The sequence below is a fragment of the Peromyscus californicus genome, unplaced genomic scaffold (assembly GCF_007827085.1).
Source record: "Peromyscus californicus insignis strain IS unplaced genomic scaffold, ASM782708v3 Scaffold_6__1_contigs__length_162567912, whole genome shotgun sequence".
Lineage (NCBI taxonomy): Eukaryota > Metazoa > Chordata > Mammalia > Rodentia > Cricetidae > Peromyscus > Peromyscus californicus.
This window is the reverse complement of record NW_026294584.1, coordinates 150,207,086-150,220,264: the sequence shown is the minus strand read 5'-3', so window position 1 is coordinate 150,220,264 and position 13,179 is coordinate 150,207,086. Positions and strand designations below refer to the sequence as shown.

The following is a 13,179-nucleotide window of genomic DNA, read 5'->3' as shown; positions in this document are numbered from 1 at the left end:
CTTCAGTTGAGGGACACCTAGGTTATTTCCAGTTTCTGGCTATTATGACTAAAGTTGCAATGAACATGGTTGAGCAAATGTCCTTGTGGTATAGTGGAGCATCCTTTGAGCATAAGCCCAATCATGGTATAGCTGGGTCTCGAGGTAGATGGATTCCCACTTTTCTGAGGAATCATCGTATTGATTTCCATAGTGACTGTACTAGTGTGCGCTCCCACCAGCAATGGAGGAGTGTTCGCCTTGCTCCACATCCTCCCCAGCATGAGCTGTCACTTGTGGTTTTTATCTTAGCCATTCTGATAGGTGTTGATTTGCATTTTCATGATGGCTAAGAATGTTGAATATTTTTTTGTTTCTCAGCCATTTGAGATTCCTTTATTGAGAATTCTCTGTTTAGATCTATACCACACTTTTTAATTAGGTTATTTGGTTTGTTCATGTCTAGTTTCTTGAGTTCTTTATATATTTTGGTTATTACCCCTCTGTTGGATGTGGAGTTGGATGAAAATCTTTCCCCATTCCATAGGCTGCTGTTTTGTCCTATTGACAGTGTACTTTGCCTTACAGGAGCATTTTAGTTTCATGAGGGCCTTTTATTGGTTGTTGTTCTTAGTGCCTGGGCTATCAGGGTTCTGTTCAAGACGTTGTCTCCTGTGTCAATGAATTCAAGGCTATTCCTCTACTTTCTTTTCTATCAGTTTCAGTGTAACTGTATTTATGTTGAGGTCTTTGATCCACTTGGACTGGAGTTTTGTTCAGGGTGATAGATATGGATCTACCTGTATTCTTCTACATGCTGACATCTAGTTACACCAGCACCATTTGCTGTAGATGCTTTCTTTTTCATTGTGTATTTCTGGCTTCTTTATCAAAAATCAGGTGTCCATAGTGTGTAGATTTATTTCTGGGTCTTCAATTTCATTCCATTGATCAACCTATCTGTTTTTATGCCAATACCATGCAGTTTTTATAGCTCTGAGTACAGCTTGAAATAAGGGATGGAGATACTTCTGGAAGTTCTTTTATTGTACAGGATTGTTTTAGCTATTCTGGGTTTTCTATTTTTTCATATAAAGTTGAGTATTGTCCTTTCAAGGTCTGTAAAGAATTGTGTTGGGATTTTGATGGGGATTTCATTGAATCTATAGATTGCTTTTGGTAAGATGGCCACTTTTACTATCTCAATCCTACCAATCCATGAATATGGGAGATCTTTCCATCTTCTGATATCTTCTTCAAAGTCTTGACGCTTTTGACATACAACTGTTTCACTTGCTTTGTTAGAGTTACTCCAAGATATTTTATATTATATTATTTGTGGCTCTTGTGAAAAATGTTGTTTCCCTGATTTCTTTCTCAGCCCATTTGTCATTTGTATATAGGAGGGCTACTGATTTTTTTTTAGTTAATCTTGTATCCTGCCATTTTACTAAAGGTGTTTATTAGCTGGAGTTTTCTGGTAGAATTTTTGGGGTCTCTTATGTATACTATCATATCATCTGCAAATAATAATACTTTGACTTCTTCCTTTCCAATTTGTATCCCCTTGATCCCTTGGAGTCATCTTGACCATTGGCAAGAAAGTGAAATCTGTTAGGCAAGGCTGAGGCAGAAGGTAGCAAGGTAGCAAGTTCATCTAGTCAGAGAGCCTGTCGTGTGAGCATTTATGCTTTCCCTGCAGGTGGAGAACATGTCTAACAAGAACCAGAAAATGCACAGGTCAGCCTCTGGGGCCCTGTGAAGCCAAAAGACAAGGCAAAACATGAAATTTTGGTTCTTATGATACAGAGCCTATGATTGGAGAGGAATAAATGTATTTTTTCTGTCTTATTAGAAGTCTTGCTGTTTGGAGTGCGAAGTGTGTCACCCTATATGTTTCTCATTCAGGTTTCAAAGCTTTATATTTTGCTGAAAATTATTCCTAGAACCTCATGTTGCCTTGAGAATGAGTCTCAGTAACTGGGTAGGGTCCTTGTATGAATAATGTGTTTGGGGAGGAATATGAATCAAGTTATTTCAGACAGCTACCCAGAAGCTTTTCAAGTTATCAGTTGAATAATAATGGTAGTAGTGAATTTGGCATCAACAAGGGACCATCAGCACATGCTCAGGTAAGAATGGAACAGGAGCTTTCTGCTCAGTGGTGCCTCGCTTTTCCGCCCAGGGTCTCCACACTCCGATCTATAGCATAGAGGAACCGTCTACAGGAGTCTACAGTCCTTTGTCTCTGAAATGGCCATGATAACTTCTGGTGAACAGAGACATTTTAATGAGTGTGTATAAAGTCCAATACTCCAGAATAACGGCCATTTGCACTTTTCCTCACTAATTTAGAAACTTCTTTTACGCAACTTGGAGTGACCACTTCTTGGTACCCAAAAGTTTCTTTAAAATCAGTTTCAATGAATAAATAAATTGAAGTTAGTAAGTGCCCTCTATGGAAATGCTGAACATTGCTAAATATTCCAAAGGTTTCTTACCTCAGCAGTGTAACAGTCTCTGTTAACCAGCTTGATGTATCACTGAAGCAAGTACCTAGGGTTTCCTGTGAGGGTTTACAAATACCATGCAATAAAGGGGCTGTCAGTGGCAGTCCTCCTCCTGCTAACTTCCTGCTCTCCTGCGCTGAGTTCTGGGGAAGTTTCCTTGGCCTCCTTCTCGACCTAAAGTCTTCACTTTGTCTCCTTTTGCAAGGATGTTCCCAACTTCAATCAGCTCCTAGAAATGTCAGATGAAAAATGGCCCAAATGTGAATTACGACAATAAAAGTTTATAAGCTACTAAAATAAAGTTATAGCACTAAGAGCTGAGTCAACCGACGATGTTAAATGGAACATTTTACAACCGGTCCTGAGATAATGATAAAAAAAAAAAAATGACGCACAGACCATGAAGAAATAACTGACAGGAAACAAGCCCCAAGTCAAGTCCAGGGTACCTGACTGCTGTGTGAGCTCTCTCTCAAGGGGGCGGGGAAGGTGATGGCCTGATGTTTATGGAAGGCCTTTTTGTGCCCAACCTTTCCCAACCATTATTTCTTTGATTTCTAGAAGAGTGCAGAGAGGAAGGTATTACTGTCATTGTTCTCAAGTGGAGAAACTGAGGCTGAAGCCATCTAGTTATTTGCTCAAAAGCAAAAGGTATTCAATAATAGAGATGAGAGTTGACTTTGAAAGTCTGCCTCATGCCCAGGTACTTTGGATGCCTCCCTACACCCAATGTGCCTTCTGCTATTGAAAGCAACTATTAAATAAAGCAACCTTTTGGTTTTATGAAGACTCTGTCTAACCTGAGGCTTGATTTTTGTCCTGAGCTCTCAGTCCAAGCAAGGGTTCTGTTTACCGTGGCTCTCAACACAAAAGCAAGCTTTATCCAGAAAGTTAAATCAGAATGCATTGAAAATCTGTGGGGCTTATGTGAAGATCAGCATTATTTTAAAAAGCCAGGTGCTCAAAACATTTAAGAAGGAATACAGAGCAAGGCCTAGGGATGTAAGTCTCCAAGGCCAGTTACCCACAAAGGGCAAGGCAGGAGGACTGAGCATTCAAGGACTGTGAGGGCCACACAGCAGATTCAAGGCTAGCCCAGAAATTTGTCAGAACCAGAAACTCAAAATAAAAGTAAATTAATTAAAAAAAATAGGAAAAAACAGTTACTGGTAGAGAACTTGCTTAGCATGTGCAAGGTCCTAAGTTCAATCCCCAGAACCAGATGATAGATAGATAGATAGATAGATAGATAGATAGATAGATAGATAATTAGGAATTAGAGTGTGGCAATTTGGTACTTTATTTTTTAAGTAACCCCACTTACAAAATGTTTAAGGAGGAGCTTGACAAAAGTTGATATTTCCACTTACTTCCTCTAACTTCCTGGGACAGTGTCCTCCCATCTGGTTCTTCCACATTCCTGTATACCAAGGCACAGTGATTTTTATCATGCCCGCTGTGTCCCCAGTGACAGATGGAAGCATGCTGCCATGCCCAGGGGACTTGGTACTGCTTCCTGAAAGGCTAGTATTTGCTGTAATTGCAAAATCTCTTAGAAATATGATGTTTTACCTCCAAAGATATTTTAGAATTTATATTCTTCTCCCTCATTTGACTTTGTTATAATATAAAGATAGTCTTTTCAATTACTTATTACAGACTGAAATTCATGCTCCAAGAAGAATTAATGTCATGTTAATTCTCAGGCTTCACGTGCTCCTTGCAAACCTCTTACCCCAACCAGAGTAACACGATGATAAAAAATGGTATAATCCACACGACACATGAAGTGCTGAAGTGAAATGGAAAGGAAAGAAATATGACTGGGATATTAATTCAAGAGAAAAAGAAAATAGCACCATTTGAATGGGTTGAGTGGGGTAGCTTAGCTCTTTCTGAAAATAAGAGAGATGTTTGCTCACCTTTCCTTGACCTACACTCCAGCTCCCTCACTCAAGTACAGCTTTAGTCACTAAGCATGCATGGGGGGCAAGGGACAGAGGGACAGACACAGACACAGAAATGCAGAGAAAGAAGAAAAAGAGAAACAGGGCTACAATTTTCATTCACAGACGTACAGGAAGATGCTCAGTGCAACCAGTCATCTAAACACTAGATGAAGGCATCATCATGTCACTATAGCAACAGAATCAGGCATTTCCTTTACAATGGTACACAAATTAATAACATGGAGAAAGGCTGGAGAGAGGGCTCAGTGGGTAAGAGCACTGGCTGCTCTTCCAGAGGATCTGGGTTTGATTCCCAGAGGCATATAGCAGCTCCCAACTGTTTGTAACTCCAGTCCCAGGGGATACAATGCTCTCCTCTGGCATTCTAGAGTACTGAATGCACATAGCACGTACACACACACACACACACACACACACACACACACACACACACACACACACACATATGGGCAAAATACCCATACACACACAATCTAAATAATAATGATTAACTAATTAATTAAATGTGGTAGTATAACCTACAAAACAGCCCTAAACTGAATTCTTTTCTTTTAAGATAGCACTGAGGCCCAGACTGGCCTCAGACTCCTGGTAAGCCTGCTGCCTCAGCCCCATAAACCTGGGATTTCAGGTGTGTGCCATTTCAGCATCAGCTTTGTTTATGGGGTTCAAGAAGGTAACGGACACTTGACAGTTTCATGGTTGAGACACAAATATGTCCCTCTGGGAAGTGAAATGACCGCAACTTTTGTTTTCTAACAGTTTTATTAGTGATCAAACCTCTTTGTGATGGTTAATCTTTTAAAATGTATTTTGATTAATTCTTTGAGAATTCCATACAATGTATTTTGAGCATTTTCGTCTCCCATTCCTTCTCCCAACTCCCCTCAGATCCATCCTTGCCTCCCCAGCTCTCAACTACACGTTCTTTTCTTTTCTTTTCCTTTTATTTTGGTTTGGTCTGTTTTTCAACAAACTGAGATCACTACAGAAAACTGCAGCTGGTCAGAATGCAGAGATCAAATGACTATTCGGAGCCCGATTCCAATTCATACATTTACAACATAACGTGTGCACCTGAGACTCAGGAAACACCGTGAAAGAGAGGGCAGACAGGATTGTAAGAGCCAAAGGACCAAGACGTTTGTTGTTAGATATTCTCTTTTAGGAAGGAGAGAGCGAGAGAGCAAGAGCAAAGAGGAGAGGGAGGGAGGGAGAGGGGGAGAGAGGGAGAGAGAGAGAGGGAGAGGGAGAGGGAGAGAGAGAGAGAGAGAGAGAGAGAGAGTAAACAGGAAGTGGCACACTCAATCACAGCTGTCTTACTTAGGCTATTAACTTAGCAGAACATGTAATCCAAATCCGACTTGAAAGTGTATACTTCCCAGGAAGAGGCCAAGAGAGACCTTCTAGTTCAGAAGCATCCTATAGTATGTGCAAAGCGCAGCACTGAAGGTCAAGGCCTTCGGCACAGAGACAAGTTACTATAGTCCCAGACCCCCTTCACTAACAGCTTAGAAGCTGTGGCTCTAAGGGGATAGAGGACTCAGACACTGGCATTGGAACCTTCAAAGAGGATGGACTCCTATTCACAGTGTCAAACTGTTTCAGTAATTCTAGTCACTCAGAACTGCAGTTGGACCTTTCCTGTAAAGATAGATTCTCCTTTTCCACAATGCTGGGCCATATTGCTAGTTTTAGAGTATTGACTAAAATTGGGTATTATGTTTATGACATGTATGCTGTATTTTATGTAGTATGTTGAATAGCAAGTATACATCAAAATCCATTGAGGAAGCTGGGGAGACAGCTCAGGTGGTGAAGCACTTGCCTACAGGGGTGAGGACCTGGGTTCAGGGCTCTAGAACCTACACAAAAAGTCAGACATGGTGCTGGTGCATGCCTATCCTCCCAGAAGTGGTGAGATGATAAGCAGACACACAGACTCCAGTGTCCAGGCCCAATATCAGCACAGAGGGGGATGTACCCATTATCTCCTTTCTAAAGGGACAAGTGGCATGTAGCATTAGCGTTCTCATATGCCAGTTGCTTAACAATAAGTATTCCTGCCTCTCCATCAGCCATAAGACAATTGACCACCTGTAAGAGATGAGACAAGCAACAAAATCCTGATATGGCTCATCAGGCCCCTGTCTAATTTTAGAAAGTTCCTGTCTCTTTTCCAAAATCCCGTAATTTATGCATGTGTCCTCACTCCCAGAAAACAAAGGTGCTCCCTTCCAGAAAGGGGAGGGGGTTAGACGGCCAGGGGCGCTCATCCTTGAGCCTTGAGTGGAACTGATATTTTACTTTCAGTTTTGCTCACTTTGCTCACTTGGTCCCTTCTGACCTTGTGCTAGAAAAAGTCCCCTTTTAGCTTGGAAGACTTTTTTCTTGTGTTTACATGAGCTCATACTCATGTACAGAATCTGTCATGGTATTTTCTAAATCCTTTGTCTCGTCCCCACTCGCTCTTTGTGTCATGATGTGGATGAATGTCCAAGTTACCCAGAAGTGCACTGGACTACTTTCTGCTTGTCTGTGGGTTTTCATTGTAGTTCATTAACTTGACCCCATACTCCAGAATCTAGAGTGCCCTCTTCAAGAAACCAAGGATTATATTCTGTTATTAGATCCCAACATTGGTACGGCTGGGCTTTAGTCATTGAAGCCCCACTCTTACTTAAGAAATGATGTATCAACTCAGTATATGATGCTGGTTTCCCTATTTTAGGCCCATATTAATCCCTCCTTGCCTTCTGCTGCAGGGGTCCTCAGGTCCTCTCTTAGCTTTTCATGCAGGTCCCTGATTCTGGTGCCACTTGTCAACGTTTGCCAACCTATGCAGATCTGTGACTGTGAGACCCAGGATCCTTCATCTGAAAGATGAAGGGTGGGAGACACTACAGTATAATAATTCCGAGACACCCTTACTTCAGTTTCAGTGGACTTTTATACACAAATGTAACCAAAAAAAAGCAATTATCCAAGGAAGGTTGTTTGACTTCAGAAAAACATATAAATAAGTATCAGTAAGCACATACTAGATATTAACAGAGCAGCCTTTCCCAGAACCTTCTCAGGACAGACCAGTTTAAACACAATTGCCTGGCACATAGTTAGATTATATCTGGGAAAGCATGGAAGCAAGGCAGAGGGCATATCCAGATTCAGAGTACACTGACCAGATTGGATTCTATAGCTACGTTCTGACATCTAACAAAAATAAACACGTCTTATAAATGAATGTGTTGTCACAGGAGGCACAGAATAACATCCAAGAACAATCCAGGGAACACAATGCACTTGAGATAAGAGGCCCTCGGCCTTTTCCCCTGAAGCTTCTCTCACAGTTCTCCAAGGCATTGTTCACCATGCATCACTCTTTTGACTGTGTTTTGACACTGGAAGCTCTTGGGCTAGCCTGGCCTACATGGCAGAGTTCCAGGCCAATAAGACCCTGTTTTGAACAAAAACTGGAAGAAGCCTAGAGACTGGTATTCATTACACATACTCTACATGTATGTATCTGCACCCAACACACAAGAACATGCACATATATACATGCATGCAGAAAGCGTACATTGAATAAAGATTGATTCAGATTTAGAAAGAGGAAAAAAATCATAGCAAAGACCAAAATCAAAAGTTAAAACTTAAGAACAAATTAATTACCTTGAATCCTGAGTGATATCATAAATACTCAGTTTGATGCTATAATGAAGTGAAGATTCTTTGTTGCATTTTTTTAACTAGAATATTTATTGATCAGGTCCAAAGAAATCTCTGCATCAATCTGAGTTCATGTTTTCTGCCCAACACATGCAGTGACTTCACCATAAGAGAACCCTGGATTCACTCTGTTTGTTAAAATGTGTGACATCCATCATCTACATGTGTCATGTGACTGGTCTTACAATTAGATATGCAGAAGACAATCTGATCATAGAAAAGAGTTTTCATTCATTCAATATGTATTTATTCCATATGTTAGGCACAGCACTAAACAAAGAGATCCCAGGATAAATGAGACAGGATAGACGACAGATTAATTTTAATATCGTAATCAAGATTACCCTTACCACTCAGAGAAAGGTGCTGCTGCCTTTTAAACCTGACATGTTGGGGTGTGCTGCTTATCATTTTTCTATTAATTCCAGAATTAAATGAATTTTGGCAATGAAGTTTCAGATGAGCTTTCTTATTTTGGCAATATTACTGAGGCGAACAACACTCTATGAATCGCAGGATAATAAAATATTCACAGAAACTTGCAACTCTGCAACTGAATAACAATTACACATTTGCTCCAAACAGGCAATTGGTTTCCAAACACATTAAACAAAGGCAATTTAGAAGGCTTCTTCTTCATGCTGGCATCCTTGACGCTGCTGAACGTCCTGGGATTCTGGAGGGCTTCACGGAGGTAAGTGTGTGGGAAGAGGAACGATTTCTGACTCCGTGAAATATTGGTCTGAGACTCAGGAGTGAGCCAATGGGATCCCATATGCCATGACAAGACAAATTAGCATCCTGCAGAAATTTAATGGATTATTCTGAGCAAAACCTTCACTTTAGCCTTCCTTTATCCACCAGTTCTCATAATAAATTCTCACCATTCTAAAGCATGCTATGACGCCAATGTGGTTTTCTTTATCCACTGTGGTACTATTTCAGAGTTACAGGTGGTCATATGGATAAGTCATTACTATTGAAAAAAATATCATTAAACAAACAGCTAAGAATTTAATGACCCTAGAGATTTGGGTTCCATTCAAGCCTTAAATCAACAGTGGCCATTTCAAGGTCAATAGGTGAAAATCCATTAGACCAGTGGCTCTCAACCTTGCTAACATTGCGACCCTTTAATACAGTTCCACATGTTGTGGTGACCCCCAACCATAAAATTATTTCACTGCTACTTCATAACTGTAATTTTGTTACTGTTATGAATTGTAATATAAATATCTAATACACAGGATATCTGATATGTGTCCCCCAAGGGGTCATGACCCACAAGTTGAGAACCACGGTTTTAGAGACTCACCTAAGTTGTCAAAATAATGTGATATTATCATCCTTGTGCACAATCTTATTGTCTTACAATTAACATGTGCAAAATACCATCTAATCACAGAAATATTTTTCATCCATTCAATGCCTATTTGCCAAAGAACCTCCATGAATCAGGCAGCTGTATATCATCTGCTATTCATTGTTGGAGCCCATTGTTACGTTTCCCAGTGGCTTTACCCAGCAGGTCTACATGGAGAGGATGATTGGACTATGGTCCTGAGTACAGGTGTCTTGAGATGGTCTGCACTTGGCTGTGCCTGGGGGGGGGGGGGGTCTTTTGCTCTACTCCTTGGCATTCCTTTAAATACCCTAGGGCAGAGACAGTTGAGGCCCGATGGATTAGAATCTAAACCCTCCCAAGGCTATCCTGTATTTTCTATCTGTTTCTCTCTCCTCTATCCTTCCTTCTAACTAATATTTCCTGCTGCTTCTACTCAAGAGTACTCTGGGGAAATGTGGGGGTGAGGGATGGTCCGCCCCACAATCCATCTATCTATTGATTGCCCCACCTCTCTCTCTCCCTCTATCTTTCTGACATATTCTAGCTGTGTTCAGGGAGCAAGTTGTCTACCCTGTTGGAGCCTTTATACATGTACATTACGTCAATATATAGACTGCTGGTTTTTAGGGAGAGAACTCTGTAAAGAGCTAAGTTCCATGTGTAACATCGCAGGAGCTAAAGTTTCATTGTCCTCACTTGCCTCCATTTATCTATTGTAGACATTTCCCCACAAATCTTCCCACTTGTCGCTACCTCTTCCTTGCCCAAATCAGTCTTTTATTCTTCTACTAAATGTCTTTTGGATCAGCATCCAGGTGACAGATGGGTGCAGCAAACCAGAAGTTTGCCGAGTCAAAAGTCAACAGATGCTCAGTGTCATCTACAGCCCTGATCTCCCTGCGCTGATGGTCCATTATGGGAGACATTGAAACCCTACAAGGAGGGGTAGGAACCAGACCTAAAATTGAATAGCCCTATTAGTATGAGTACTTCTTGCCGTCCAAAGCACACAAGCTCCACCTCTCTCCCCCAGTATGGAATTTTTCTAAATGCCAGGCTCTTAGATTGCAAATGAAATTAGAAAATCAGAGTTTCACAGGAAACTCCAAAAAGGGTTTGTAGCTATGTAGGAAAACAGATTCTGTTGTGAAAACAGAAGCTGAAGACACGTGCTTTTCCCCTTCAGCCGCTGTCTCCATCTGCCAGTGTACAGTCCAATACCACCTCTCCATTTTTTTTTATTTCATAGTCTTTTTGTAAGAATTTTCCTTTGGCCAGGCAGTGGTGGCTCACACCTTTAATCCCAGTACTTGGGAGGCAGTGGCAGGTGGATTTCTGTGTTAGAAGCCAGCCTGGACTATAAAGTGAATTCCAGTACAGCCAGAGCTACACAGAGAAATCCTGTCTCCAAAAACAAAAACAACAAACAATCAAACAAACAAAAACTGTTGTTGGTTGTTTTTGCTCTTTCGAAGGGCCTGCCACTGAGCTCCCAAATAAATCACACGTGGAGATTTATTCTTAATTATAAATGCCAGGCCTTAGCTTGGCTTGTTGCTAGCCAGCTTTACTTAACTTATCCCATCTAGCTTTTGCCTTTGAGCTTTTACCATCCTCTGTTTCTGTATGCCTTTCATTATTTCTTTCTCAGTGGCTGGCTGTGTAGCTGGATGTCTGTCCCCTGATGTCCTCCTCCTTCTCTGGCTACTCTTCTTTCCCAGATTTCTCCTTCTTTATCTTCTCTCTGCCTGGCAGCCCCACCTTCCTTTCGCCTGCCTCACTATTGGCCTTTCAGCTCTTTATTAGACCATCAGGTGTTTTACACAGGCAAAGTAGCACAGCTTCACAGAGTTAAACAAATGTGACATAAACAAAAGTAACACACCTTAAAATAATATTCCCCAACAACAACAACAACAACAAAAAGAATTTGCCTTTGTCTTTCATAGAAGCAGCCTCTAGAGTCAGAGATGTCAAGGTCTGTTCCACAGTGTATGAGCAATATAAACACCAACACACTCCTTAACCTGGCTGGGCCTTGGTTTCTCCACCTCTTACTGTGTCTCAGGGTTGAAGTTGAGTAAACACTCAAAAATATTAGCAATACTAAAGTGCCTACCAATTTGGCCTTATACATCCCCTTTCTTCTGCTTTATTCTATTCAATCTTATGCTAAGATATGGTTTAGTTGACCATGAGTATGATTGCATTCAAATAAGTCTTACTTGTGAATACAAATTTATCAGCTCTTCGTGCATGCATGCATTCAGTCAACCTGTAAAGCACTGTCCCAGGCACTAAAGAGACAACGTTGAACCAAGGGCATGCCGTTAGTACAAAGGGGATGAGATTGGTGTCCAATCTAAAACATTCAAATTTCTGCGGTTATCGAGTGAGAGCTTGAGGTGGATGAAAAGACAGGTAAGAATGAAAATGTCCAACACCAGGGATTAGAACAAGCAAAGATAAGGGTATGCACTAAAGCAGATTTGGTTCAGAAATGAGTCTAATTCTGTCCAAGTCTTATGTAAACATAAGGAAGCTGTTTTACACTTGAACTTTAGTTTTCTAGTGTATTAAATGGGAACAATCCCTCCTTCCCAGAATAGTATTGTCGGAGAAGATATTCGGGAAAGGTAAGTTTCTCTGATGTCAGGGTGGACAGTGGATGTTTTTAAAATGTGGTCACATACTCCTTCTTTGACAATGGTCTCAGCACCAAATTCATGGTACAATTTACAGCATATCTGATGAGCCGTTAGAGTCCAAGCAGCCATGAAATCCACTGCCAATAAAATTTCCAGGTTTCTCTCCCTGACAGTACAGAAGATACTCACAGATGGTTGTAAAAGAACACCATCCTGCTGGTCATGATGGTGTGTGATACCCTATAATCCCAGCATTTAAGAAGCTAAGGCAAGAGGATTGCCCCAGTTCCAACAAGCCTAGATGTCATAGCAAGTCCCAAGAGAGCTTAGGCTACATGGCAATACCTTGTCTCAATATTAAGAGAGTGCTATCTAAAGGTCCTTATGGGAGCCTTACTATGTACTAAATAGAACTCTCCTGTCCCTGTACAAAGACTGCCTCTTAAATAATGAGCCCTGCGGTGCCAACATAAAGGTAGGCAATCGCGGGAGGGAGGCTGATGATTTATCAAGTGATCTACATTTGCTCCTAAGGAAAGCTTTCTTTCTTTTTCTTTTTTTTTCTTTTTTTTTTTTTTAGATATTGTAATCTAAATCATTTTAATGCCCAGAGCATCAGTGGAAGAAATCGTGAAGAAACTCTTCTTTGTGAAAAGTCTCTGAAGTTTTATGGCAGTATACATGAAACATCGTCAAGTATTGATCTTTGGGAGACAGCCCTGTGAAACTGGATCTGACTCTGTCTTGTGAGCACCACTATCCATTATTTTCTTCTTCAGTCGAACACTTTATGCATTTTACTGGGAAAGTCAACATGAAGGAAAGTGACTATGAATGTTATCTATGTACTTTATTTACAAAGAGCAGTTATGATCCTCTAATAAACTATTATACTTTAGTATTGATATATTATGCTCTTGAACTAATTAAGTGATTTCAAAGTCTTGGTGATTACTTTCTGATCAGAAAATTATCATTCTCTGTGTTAACATGTCAAT

The 13,179-nt window shown here is 40.7% G+C and overlaps 1 protein-coding gene across 1 annotated transcript in view; it reads left to right on the top strand.

Moving 5' to 3' along the window:
* Slc15a5 (solute carrier family 15 member 5) overlaps window positions 1–12,974 on the top strand; it is a 100,535-nt gene extending 87,561 nt beyond the window's left edge. Inside the window, 2 exon segments of the mRNA XM_052721486.1 lie at window positions 8,774–8,882; window positions 12,762–12,974. Of these exon segments, the coding sequence (XP_052577446.1) occupies window positions 8,774–8,882; window positions 12,762–12,906 (254 nt within the window). The 3' untranslated portion in view covers window positions 12,907–12,974.
* The last annotated feature ends 205 nt before the right edge of the window (window positions 12,975–13,179 follow it).